The sequence below is a fragment of the Nylanderia fulva genome, unplaced genomic scaffold (genome assembly GCF_048542155.1).
Source record: "Nylanderia fulva isolate GAGA-0341 unplaced genomic scaffold, ASM4854215v1 Scaffold14, whole genome shotgun sequence".
NCBI lineage: Eukaryota > Metazoa > Arthropoda > Insecta > Hymenoptera > Formicidae > Nylanderia > Nylanderia fulva.
The window spans coordinates 3,571,030-3,584,175 of NW_028189622.1; the positions used below are offsets into that span (position 1 = coordinate 3,571,030).

At 31.5% G+C, this 13,146-nt stretch overlaps 1 protein-coding gene across 4 annotated transcripts in view; it reads left to right on the top strand.

Annotated features, from left to right (window-relative positions):
- Positions 1-13,146, top strand: part of dpr12 (defective proboscis extension response 12) — a 258,329-nt gene that overhangs the window by 122,384 nt on the left and 122,799 nt on the right. For all 4 annotated transcript variants that reach the window (XM_029300488.2, XM_029300485.2, XM_029300486.2 and 1 more), the window contains exon 2: positions 956-1,053. In XM_029300488.2, the coding sequence (XP_029156321.2) occupies positions 978-1,053 (76 nt within the window). In that variant the 5' untranslated portion in view covers positions 956-977. The remainder of the gene's footprint in view (positions 1-955; positions 1,054-13,146) is intronic.

Sequence of the window (13,146 nt, forward strand, 5' to 3'; positions counted from 1 at the left end):
AGATACTTCTGAATATCAATAGTATAAGTCAACGATCAGTGGTATAAATAAACGCTGTTCATTAGACGGAAATGTGAAAGTTATTAATAGATACATTTTTGTTGTATTTATTTTCTAATATTTCTGAGTAAGAATATATGCAGTTTTAAGATACTTCTGAATATCAGTAGTATAAGTCAACAATCAGCAGTATAAATAAACGCTGTTCATTAGACAAAAATGTGAAAGTTATTAATAGATACATTTTTGTTGTATTTATTTTCTAATATTTCTGAGTAAGAATATATGCAGTTTTAAGATACTTCTGAATATCAGTAGTATAAGTCAACAATCAGCAGTATAAATAAACGCTGTTCATTAGACAAAAATGTGAAATTTATTAATAAATACATCTTCGTTGTATTTATTTTTTAATATTTCTGAGTTTAGTCTGAGTTACGTTTAGTTTTACGAGTATATTCTGAGGTTACGTTCTGTTAACATTTTACAATATTTTATTAAATATAACAAGTAAATAGAACTTGGTATAGATATGTACGATGGATTTTATTATATCACTATGAATAAAATCGGAAAAATAGTATATTCAGACAAATGTACGCCTTATAAAATGCATATAAAAAATATAAATATTGTAAAAATTTATTAAATACAACGCGAACATGCCAATGTCTCGCAGGCAAAATTTAGCTGCAGATTAGATTGCGCGTACGTTTTCATATGCACATCTACAGAAGTACGAAAATCTTGTTTTCTCCACCATATTCCTCTCGCGGTGCTCACACTGTCGGCTGAGTTTTCGGTGCATGATAAACGAAATTCTCTACGCGCGAATAAAGTTTTACGTTTTACCCTGGATACATCGTAAACGCATTGACATAGTAAAAGCGGGCATATATAGTGCGTCGTCGTAAGTCGAATGCTGCAACGAATAAACCGAATGTTACTTTTCCAGGAGGACTTGGAACCTCGCGAAGATGCGGGACCGGCTCTCGTGGTACATGGTCTTTCTGATCCTGCCGACAATCCTCTTGGCCAGGTCGCTCGATAAGGGTGAGTAAAGAATAACAATCCCTCTTTTCTCGTTAGAATAAGAATATACTTTGTAGCGTGTTTCTTTTGCGTCAAATATGCAAATAACAATAACTGGACTCGTCGCATAAATATCAATTTGGTGATATTTATTTATATATTTATTCAGGGTATATTTATTGTTTGCAAGAGGGATCAAATGTTGTGTTGCTATTTATGCAATTTAACACTTATGCAATGTACAATATTTTTCATTGCTCGAGATGTGTATAAAAATAATTACGCATAATATTTTTGTCAATAATGTCAATAAATATAAAAAAGAAACGTTAAATAAATAACGCTACATCGAGTAAAATAAAATTGCAAGTTAAATTTTATCGTTTATTATTTTATCAGGCAAGAAAGATGAAAAAATATTAAGTAATAATGAATATAGTAGATAAATAAAAATATATTTCATCACGTGAGTAGCATAATAATGCGCAGAGACACTTTGATAAATTCCTATAGGCGCGTTGTGTGTGTGTGTGTATCGTTAAAAATGTCATTAAACTATGAGGCATTATAAACGCTTCACCACGGTTCACAAAGGTAAGTCCTTCAAATATTGTGAAATTATTAAATGTCTTTTATACATCATCTGAAGTGTGAATATAAAGCTTTCTTTTTCAATTGGCATAGAAGTCTGCGAATATGCTTTCTCGCATCTGCAAGAAAGGCTTTAATAATGCTGTCCTACGGATTTCGGTTTAATTGCACTAATTATTTTTATTAATATTTTAAAATATTTTTGCATTTATATATTATGAAAAATTTCTACATTAACAAAATATACGTATTATTTGAAAATGTTTTTAGTTCAAAAGAAAATATTTCTTTGCGCGAGCGCAGTGCTCTTAGCGTAAAAGCTTCGGGGTTAATCGCAGGTGAAACTTGAATGAGACGCTCGAAAAGTTAACGCTCGAATTTACATTTCGCGGTACAGGTCGCATTAGGACGCATTACGTTCATAAAGTATTAATCTCATCTAAAGAAGGCGATATCGCGCGAGCGTTCTCCTCATAATTACTTCCTTACTAATTATCGAAGTAGGGTGCACATTAGGTGCGTGATTTTATATTCTCATGCATTACTGCTGAAGATTGTGAAATACCTACTTATTTCTTTGATATTAATCGCATATAATTCCGATTTAATTCGTATTCACCGACATTACAGTCAATGTATACAGTATATGTATGAGAGAATTACAATTAAAATAAGTCTATACTTACATTGCTAAAAAAGAAAGTCTAAGAAAGGAAGAAATAACGATATAATTTGATAAATAATTCTTTGATTATATAATTGCAGATGAAACTTTAATAAAACGCATTTGAAAATAATAAATATGAATTAATTAATCAAAATTCATAGATTCAAAGATTCAGAAAATTTTATGATTTATATAATATTATTATAGTATATTAGAATTTAATATTTAAAAAATTTATATCAACGAGATACGCTCTAAATATACATATTTTCCTATAAAAATGCTTAGCTTACTTCAGAAAGTATGTACGTCAGCTCGTACTAGATAAGTGACACTAAGTAAATAATTCTTTGCACGTGATGAATGTGATGGCGCCTAGACAAGGCCAGTAGAAAATAAGGATACGCGGACATAAAGATGTGCCACATGCATGCTTTGTAATGCCCGGAAAACAGCGGTAGACGGAGAGCAAAATATGAAACTCGCAACTAGAAATGTTACTCCTTTTCGTTTATACTTTTGCAGAGAAATAGCTTACAGTAGTAGGCGAATATATTTTTCTATGAGAAATCCTTTTTAACGCATCAAATCATGTTGGTTTGTTTGTTTACCTATACGCGTACCAAACATCAAGTTTTTAGGCAAAACGAAAAGGCAAAAATACAAGAGAGAGAACGTTTTTCTATTATTAAAAAAACATTGAACAAGCGAAAATAAGTTAGACGTTGACGCTTGCTTGAAATATTAAATATCTTCAACTTATCATCTTTTAGATTTTTTGAAAAACCAAAAAAGATTGGTATATCAATTTAACTACTTTTTAAGTCAATATTTTAAAATCAAATTGAATACTTAAAACGTCGCTAGTGGTATTTAAAATAGGAACGATATATTTAATTCGACCCAAACTAGCCAAGAAAATTTTTTTAAATAATCAATATCTTAAATTATATATTTATTTTAAACATAAATTTTTTTAAATAAAAAATGCATATACTGATAATAGTAAATTATAGAAAAAATTCTTTTATGCTTGCATTTTTTCCAATATTATTTTCAATATTTTTTAAAAATTTATCGTAATATTTATTTTATTTTTGTATGATCTACAAACCAATTTTTTATAGATAACATATTGTATCATATCCGACTGTTCATTTGCGTCGCTCACGCTACTCTGAAATAAAATAAAAAATAGTTGTAATTTTATTATTTAATAGTATATAGAATGTAGAGAGTTAGAAACTATAAAAAGAAAACATAAAATAATTGAGAAACAATACAGGTGCACGCGTATCAAAGTTTTTAACAGGCGTTTGGTTTACGGTGGTATAAACATGATGAAAGTGCTTCTAATTAAAATTCTCAGCATCAGTCGATCAATCTTCAAGTACAACACGAATCGTTTATCCCAAGTTCACGTATACACGTCGTATGCATGTATGTACAACTAACGTGCGAGTCATTAGCGATGAGAAATAGGAAGGAGGAACGTAAGAGAAAGCTTCGCGGTGGAAATGCATGAAAGATGCGAGACGTGCGGAAAAATAATATCGTGCATTTTCCAGTCTGCCGCTCGTTAAAGCGCGATGTCTAAAGTGAGATTTTCATCAATGTCGCGCTTAAGTCATGTCAGAAAAGTGGATACGGATTTGCTTGGTCAGCCGCCAATAATGGGGGAGAAAATAGTCGGAATATGATATGAGAAAAACGCGAAAAATGAAAGTAAATACATTCAAAACTATACGTATAAAGAAAAAAATGCTTTTTGTTGTGGAATAAAAAAAAAGCGAAACGAAAAATCTGTAAAAATGATAAAACAAATATTTCAATGCATAAAGAATACAAAACATGTACTTTTAAATATTTATGCTAGATAGTGACATGTGCACACCATACTTCCATAAAAGCAACTCGGTGTGCAATAAATTTACGCTACACATTTCTACTTTTTCTTTTATTCAAATGCTTTGCGTACGAATATTTTTTTGCTAATATACATTGTTATTATTTTTTTTTCATAACACCCTTGCAGAATAGAGAGAAGAGAAAATAGGAATGTACGATATTTATTTTAAAGTGTTGGTTTGCTTTCACATATTCATTTATATACATTTTTACAAAGAAAAAAAATAAAAAAGAATTAATAATTATTTGTAAAAAAAAATATTAATTGTATTTGTACACTGCATTAAAGCGCGCAATCACTTTTCTTTCTCGCAGGCAACTGTCTGATTTTGTGAAGAAGAAAAACATTTCTAGCCTAGACGCGAAATAGTTTCAAAAACGCGACATTGTTGAAATCGCACCCACTGTTGCTAGTGCTGCGTCGTTACATCGCGAGACAATGATGAAACAAATAAAAACCGGTGTTGCCTAAAATTTTATCACCGTGCGTTTCGCATCGTAGCAAACGGACAATGATTAAAGAGTTTAACACCGATCGATCAATCGTATTGTTACGTACAACGCGCAATCGAATGCAGTGATTTATATTGGATAAAAAAAGGACCGCGTTAAACGAAAAACGCGTTCTAATGCGCAACAATAATAATCGCATCTGCATCCTGATCGTATCTGTAGCTGCATACGCATCTGTCCACACATTCTTCATCAAAATCCATGAAATTGTTCCCATACCTCGCTCGCTAGGCACGCGTAATCGTCAACGCATGGCATGCAAACGCAATGAATGCTTGGAATTCGGTAAAAGAATTTTTTGCTTTATCATTTATTTGGTTATATCTATGTATATCATCTTTCTCCTTTTTTTTTAAATTAGTAAATATACATATAAGAATTTTAATTTTAGGTAAATTACTTATATATACAAATGAGAGTTACGCGTTTTTATTTTTTATTAATTTATCGAATCTTGTTTCTTGTTGATTTAAAGTTAAAAAATTATATTATTCTAATTCAGGCAAATTTATATGAAAATATCTATTTTTCACTGAAAATATTAGACAATTAGTTCTTAAGATTTTTGTCATGATACGTCGTGGCATGTAGTATGGAGAGATATGTATACCTATCATTATCGTTATGGAGTTTTATTTCTCCGAAATAAGACTACACAGGAAAAACGTTGTCGGACATTCTATTATGACCATCCTTAATCGGAAACGCCCCTTCTGCGATGCAATTTTACTCGGGTTGCTCGACAACTCTATGTCGCCTTTCTTCGAACTGTATAAGGGTGAATAAGAACAAGCGGAAAAGGAGAGAAAGAAAGAATAAATAATGAGCGCGCGATAATCAGCAGTGTGGAGAACCCACAGTCTCGTAGGCTTGTAGACATGCAACTACCTACCGCAATAAAAAGGATTTTTTCGTGCGTGCAGGTCGACACCCACTATCCGAAGAGGAAGTATTATTAAGGCTACGTGATGGCCGTTTAAAAGAGACACGCTAAGAATAGCTTGGCTTTTTTGTATTAGTGGCTATAATAGAAGGGTTTTTTATCACGACGTTGAAAGTTTTGTTTGCTATTATTATTTTGCAAGTATTCTTTCTGGAGATTTATAATTTAAAAAAAAAGTTTTTATTACTGCAAAAATAAAATCATATGTACATTTGTAGCAGAGGAATTCCATTGTTGATAGTTTATCAACTTATGAATTATGTTTCATTACTTATTAAGACAATTACTAAAATATTGTTACAAGATACTATATTGTTCTTTTCACAGAAAATTATATATAATAATCCATTAAAATCAAATTAATTTTTCAAAAATTAGTCTACTGAAATTTAAAGTTCTCCACTATATAAGCATTGTGAAATATTTTCCACCCTCGAATAATACAGGCAAGAATTGTCTCTTGATAACTTAATCGCGTGGAATCGGCATGCCGCTTTAAAGGGCTTTCCCCTCTTTGAAATTGAAATCGCACCGAGCACATTTAGGTGGCTTTCCTGCAATCGTTACGCCGGCATCCATATTTAGGTATCGGAAATTCTATAAAAGGCGACGCGAGAAGTTAATTCGGGTCTTCCTCGCAGCCGATATTTAACAGCATAAAAGGCGGACTCGAAATTCCACCTCATTACATGGAGAAATTACATCTCGTTTTGCGGTAGAATTCAAAAGACACTCGCAGAATTTAAAGCAGGAAATCTATTAAATCTAAAATTTATATGTGACGAAAGAAAGGGAAATAGAGGAATTATTAATTTTCTCTTCTTTTATAATATTATATCGTTAGATAAATTTATTTCAATTACAAAAGTCAATTAATATTATATATTTAATTTATTTCTGATCTTGCATAATCACATACGCGATTATAAAATTATTTGAACTATAGTAAAAATTTGAAATTATTGTCATTAATATATATTAATATTGATAGATCGTTTTTTATTTTAAACGTAATAAAAAACAAAAAGATATAAGGTAATGGAATAAACATTGCTTATGCAACATTTCTTTATTAAACTCTTTGCGGTTTTCACACAGGCTTCTAATACAAGTCTCTTTCACGGATCTCGCAGTAACAAGGCAAAGAATCCTTTGATTATCTTCAATATTCTTATTCTTTGTCCGATAACTAGAATAATGGGTATACATAAATAGTTATTTTTCCTTTTGTGTGTACTTGTTGGCCGCGTGAAGATGTTAATTGCTTTAAAATCAATAAATCGAAATCGAATCATAAAGTTTAAGAGAAAATTTCAAAATTATTTATACAATATTTTACGTCTTATATTCTTTTTTAAATTTTTAATGCCAATGAGTTTTTAATTTCGTAATAAAATTGTCGCAAAATTTGTGCATGTTGTAAGTAATATTAATCTCCGCTATTATAAATCATTTATCTTCCTCGGAAATCACACGAGAGTCCTTCTTTTCTCAACAATAAGTCTTTTCGTTCACCGAGGTACCCGATTATTCTCACGAATGACAAATTACGTCACTTATCCATCTCATTATTCAAACGCGCTATTATCCCAAGTACAAAGTTTTCGTGCCTGAGAGATACTTGTATCGGTAGTTTGCTCGACGTCTGCCGTTGAAAAGCCGCCATTCTTTTCAAGGCATATCGTCGACTCTTAAACGATCTCATCTGACGTGAACAACCGCCGGGCAATTCGGGAGGTACAATTACCTTCAGCAAAAATATAAGGAAAGTTGCTATATATCGAAGCGCCTGCTAAGAGTGTGCTCGAGAAGCATCATCGTTCCTCCTTGCTTTCTTGAAAACTGCAATCTCGATTTATCTGGTTCAAGACATCTTAGATTCTAGATTTCTTATTTTCGTCTTTCGTGTTCTAGAATCCTTAGTTTCTTAAGTAGCAAATTTTTTGATTCTTGTGTTGGAGACGTGCACACATTTAGATCATAAATTAAACCTCATTTTTTTATTTTTTATTTTTTCTGAGATAAGTTTGCTAGATATTTTTCAACTTTGATGTTTTTGTGTGTGGATCATTTTCTTGATAATTTGATAATTAAATACTCGATTTAACATTGCTTTAACATTGTTTGTTTTGTTCATTTTTATACATATATGGCTTTTATATGTATTGTCAATCTTCAGACATGTGATTTTCAAGCAGACTTATTAGTACAAGCTAATCAAGTTTAAATATTGTATAGGATTAAACAGATTATTGAGTTATAATATGAAAAGGTTTTTAGTACACACACACCAAAGATTAAAATTGACAGGATGAGACAAAATAATTACTAATTGTAAGATTAAAAAAATATCTTTATTGAAATTTGTTACACGCAATATATTTTGCATGTCGCAGAAACATACGTTTTTATTCTTTTTCCTTTTATGTGCATAAAAATGTATTTAAATGTAAACATATATATATATATGTTATATTTAAATATAAATTTTAATAAAAGATTATTAAAATAACTTTTTTAGTAAAAAAATATGAAGTAAATAAAAATATAACAAATAAAGATAAATGAATTAAATTTGTATAAATTTTAGTTGCTTTTCTTATAAAAAATCAAATAATGATATTGAGGCTAATATGTGTATATAATATATTGCTAACAGTAAGCCTAAATATTCGTGCTATGAAATACATCTCTCGCAATTTTCATGTTGCCCTCGCAATCAGTGTCAGAATATTTATAGGAATATTCCCCAGCATTCAGTCATTATAAATAACATTTTGCAAATCAAATATGATTTAAATTGATAAAATGTAGAGATTTCAGTTTGGGAATTAGTATATTATTAATGTCTAATTTTATATAAATCTCACTGTATATATATAAATAAATAAAGATTAAAATCCGGCTCTCAAGGGGTATTCAAATTTATTAAAAAGTTTGAATAACATGAATCTATTCTCTCTCTCTCTCTCTCTCTCTCTCTCTCTCTCTCTCTCTCTCTCTCTCTCTCTCTCTCTCTCTCTTTCTTGTGTGCGCGCAAAGAACAACAAAGCCTCGATCGGATATAAACGAAATTCAAACGTAAACATAACTTGTTTATAATTCTCGTTAGTACGAGGTCACTGGATATTAAAGTGGAGATTATATAACGTGCTACGTAAGAAAGTCGAGGTCTTAGTCAGTCAATTGCCAACCTTTGCTTGAGAGAAACGTGAGTATGCCACTATACAGAGAGCAATCTGTTACGGAAATCAACATGATTACTACAAGATGTGTATAAGCAATCTTTTAACTTTCATAAGCTGCTTCAAATTTGTTCGAGTTTCCATATAACTATTACGAAGATATAACGTCGCGCAATAAATATATATAATACTTTTATCTCAAAAAATATTGTAGATAAATCTTACTGAGATTTGCCGGAATCTTTTTCGTAAAGATTCAATAAATAATAAGAGTAGCATTGTCGCAAAAACCGATAATTAATCGGACACGATTGTAATAAAAAATCATCGTCTAATGCAAAATGATTAAACAATCCAACTACATATATCCTTCAAATTATATCTCTTTTGCTCATAAAAAATGAACGTATCTAGTTTACCGGATAATAGAGACATTTCTCGCAGAAAGCTTTTGCGTTACCTGGAGGACTCTATTAGTTCTAACGCAATGAAAAAGCGAAAAACTGAATCTCTACATAGCGATGCCACTCTTCCGTCTCGTAACTTCTCGCCTTTTTTCCCTCTCTTTCCTCCACCCCGATACCATCCATTTCACGTGTGAGTAAACTGCTACCCATCTTCTCTTCGATGCGATACACACGCACATGCACAACGCACGTTACGCGCATGTAATTTATGCAAAGCTGTCAAATCCGGAAATGACATCTTATATGCTCGGTCTTCGTGCTACGTCGTAACGCGAACAAGAGAATAGAATGTTGCATGAGGAAAGCCGGCAAGATGACTAAAAGTGCATATAGGTCTGGCGTTTCGAGAACGTTCGCGCGAGAACCTCTTACTTCCTCTTACCCTCTCGGATCTTTTCGGTTTAAACAATTCGGCGAACAAGTTCCTTGCTGTAAAAGCGGTTGCTGTCAGTGCTTGATGTGATCTGAAAGCAAGATAAATTTCATTGCTCGAGTTTTAGCAGCATCAACAAAAATTGGAAAAATCGGATCTCTCCGTTCTCATTTTTTTACATCTTATTTATCTTATATTTACAAAATTTTCTCCCCACTCTCTCTCTCTCTCTCTCTAATAAAAAAATATTTTTATTATTATATAATTAATCTAGTTTAATTAATTTTTTTTAATATTATTTTTACATTATATATTTTTATTAATAAGCGTTACGAAATGAAAATTTCAAAATACTCGACAATTAAGAAAATCATAATGATCTAAATATCTTTTCGACAAACTCCGGAAATCAGTTTACACTTTCCTAGCGATTCATGTCAGCGCTTGCATCCTTCGATGACATATTATAGTTTCTAATATAAGCACGGTTTTGAATTTAGCTCCCACATCAACGAGCTAAAGCCGTTTCAATAGTAAATTGCACGCGGGAGTTCACAAAACATTTCAACTATATTATAGAATAATTCATACACATATATAGAAATGCAAGACATTTAATATACAACGATAAAACAATAAATAGTCAATATAAACCTAAGGTATCTTTGCGCATTTTAACTTTCAATTTTCTACATGAAATATAAACGAACTACTTTCCTACTTTCTAATAACTGAATCAAATTGTGTTAAACCTTTCCCGCCTAAAAATTTGTCAAAGAATAATCTCGTCTTTTTCCCGCGATTTATTTTATCCCATAAAGCCTCTTTTCCAGTTACTTATAAACTGAAAACTGTATTGCTACCCTTTGACAATTTAGCAATGGAGAAGATCGACTCCAAATTGCTCAAAGGATCCATAGATGAAAGGAGAGAAAGACGACAGTCACTGACAGCACGCACTTCTGTGTAGATTTCGCTATATTCATCCATCTGACACTTTGACAATCGTTGAGACGCGGTGCACCGGAACCTAAACTCGCGGCGCGATTGCATATAAAACGAGATTCGCGCGCGAGATGTGTCCCCATGGGCGAGAATATTTTTCGTGTTCTTGGTGAGCGTGTTGGGAGAAATATGCATACATACATATATATGTACATACATATATGTACATACATATATGTACATACATATATGTACATACATATATGTACATACATATCATATGTACATATACATATATTTTATATATATATATATATATATATATATATATATATATATACACGCATATATTATTATGTATATACATATATACTTATTCCCTAAGGGTGAACCAACCACCTTTCCCGCGTATGTACCGGCGAGATAAGCTCTCTGCTCGCTTTTCGCGCTGGCCTTTACTGGCCGCACCGTCTCTATGACGACGATGACGACGCGAGGTTGGTAATGCAATATTATTGGAGATCGCGGCGATCTCTCGTGTTGGCCGTGTTGGTGGATACATGACCGGTGGTTTGCACCTGCGATATGCAAACGACGCAAATCCATTCCTATCCATATACCCGCTCTTCTTTTCTTTTTATTTCTGTCAGGTCAGATGATATTGGAAAGCGAGAACGCTGATAGCGTTCAGAGAACTTGGATTTCTCCTCCTCTTTGACTGCGAAGATTTGTCTTGCGCCAGATATTACGCGATTAAAATGGTAGGACCGTTATAAGACATCTATATTTGTACTTGTAGAACGGCTAGAGGATCTAAATTAATTAATATACATATGAATGAACGAATTGGTCAATTTATAAATTTGGAACATTATACAATATAAATTCTTAAAATCTGCTTAATTATACATATGCGGATATGTAATTACATCGACATATGTATTAATAATTTATACATATATCAATTGATACAAAGTTTCGCTCGTATATTGTAAATACAAAAAGTGATAAATAAAAAGGTCAACTTATCGAGCAATTATTAGAGTTGTTCTGTCAAATAAAATTTATTCCATGTATAAACTATTAAACATAAAACATTATGTGAAAGCTAATTCAATATTAAAACTTAAGCAAAAATTACAATTATTATAAAATAATAAAATAAACGTTTCAACCGCACGCGGTCACATGTTTTATGTTTAATAGTTTATACATGGAATAAATTTTATTTGACAAAACAACTCTAATAATTGCTCGATAAAAGTTGGCCTTTTTATTTATCACTTATTATACATATATATTATTTAAAATTTTACATTAATTTTATATAATTATATAACTTTATAAAATTAAGTAGCATATTATATAAAATCATAGAAATTTTCATCTCTTAATATAACTCAGAATGTTTCTACTTTTTATTGTTTAGACTAGAATAATATTCTGATAAAAATACAGATATATCTGTAGATAATCCTATAGATTCCAAGATATCGGGGCAAAGCGAAACGGAACCTCTTTCAGTGAAATGGAATTAATTGCGAGACAACTATGCATGTTTCTGGCAAGAGCGCTAAGAGGGAATTAATTGCATCGTATATACCATAGATAGAATTATTTGAGAATGTCGTGTATCTAGATTACACGCATAGCTGTCGGCGATATATTTTCCATTGTGGTATACGTAATTACTATAGGAGCAATGCATTTTAAGCGTGAGCGTATTACGATTCTCTGTCTGATTAATTTGCGGATATATGGTCTGTTTTTGCTTAAACTTTGGTGAAAAACTAGCGCGAGTTATATTTAGGTGTATTTAAGCTTTGTTTTTAGCTATGACATATGCATTTCTTCTTTTGTTTTTTTTTATTACGTAGAAAATATATTTTATTTATTTAAAAATTTAAATAAATCTTCAAAGATATAGTATATTTTATAATAAAATGCAATTTTTTATTATACATATATATAATTAATACTTACGATAGTACTATGCAAAAAATAAAGCCTTTATTTGTCGCAAAATTATAACATAAAAAATATAAATCCATTTTTTTCTAATTTATTTATTAATGTTAAATCAAAAAATGTAAGAAAAAGTTGATGTCAAACTCTACTTCGAACGAAAAGATATATATGATGCATAAAAGCATGGATTTAGTTCGCGAGTAAATGTAGATCGACCAGATCGACGCGGTCGCGCATGATCGCGATATAAAAGTGACTATAACGTAAGATTACAAGAAATATTGTAACACGATATAAAATATCGGTGACTATATTTGTCTCGGTATTTACCTTGGCTGACACGATGTCGTTGAACCACGCGACTGTCATGCATTTATGCGCCCACGTTCCTTCATATCCGTGGTACCATACGAGTGCGATATATTGTGATACTGCTTGACACCTCTGTCGATTGGAAACGATAGGAATGTATGTCCTACGTGTTTGTTGGCCGCTTATCAGGAAGGGTGGTGGAACACGGCACGAGATACACGCTATATTAAGCTTTGACCACA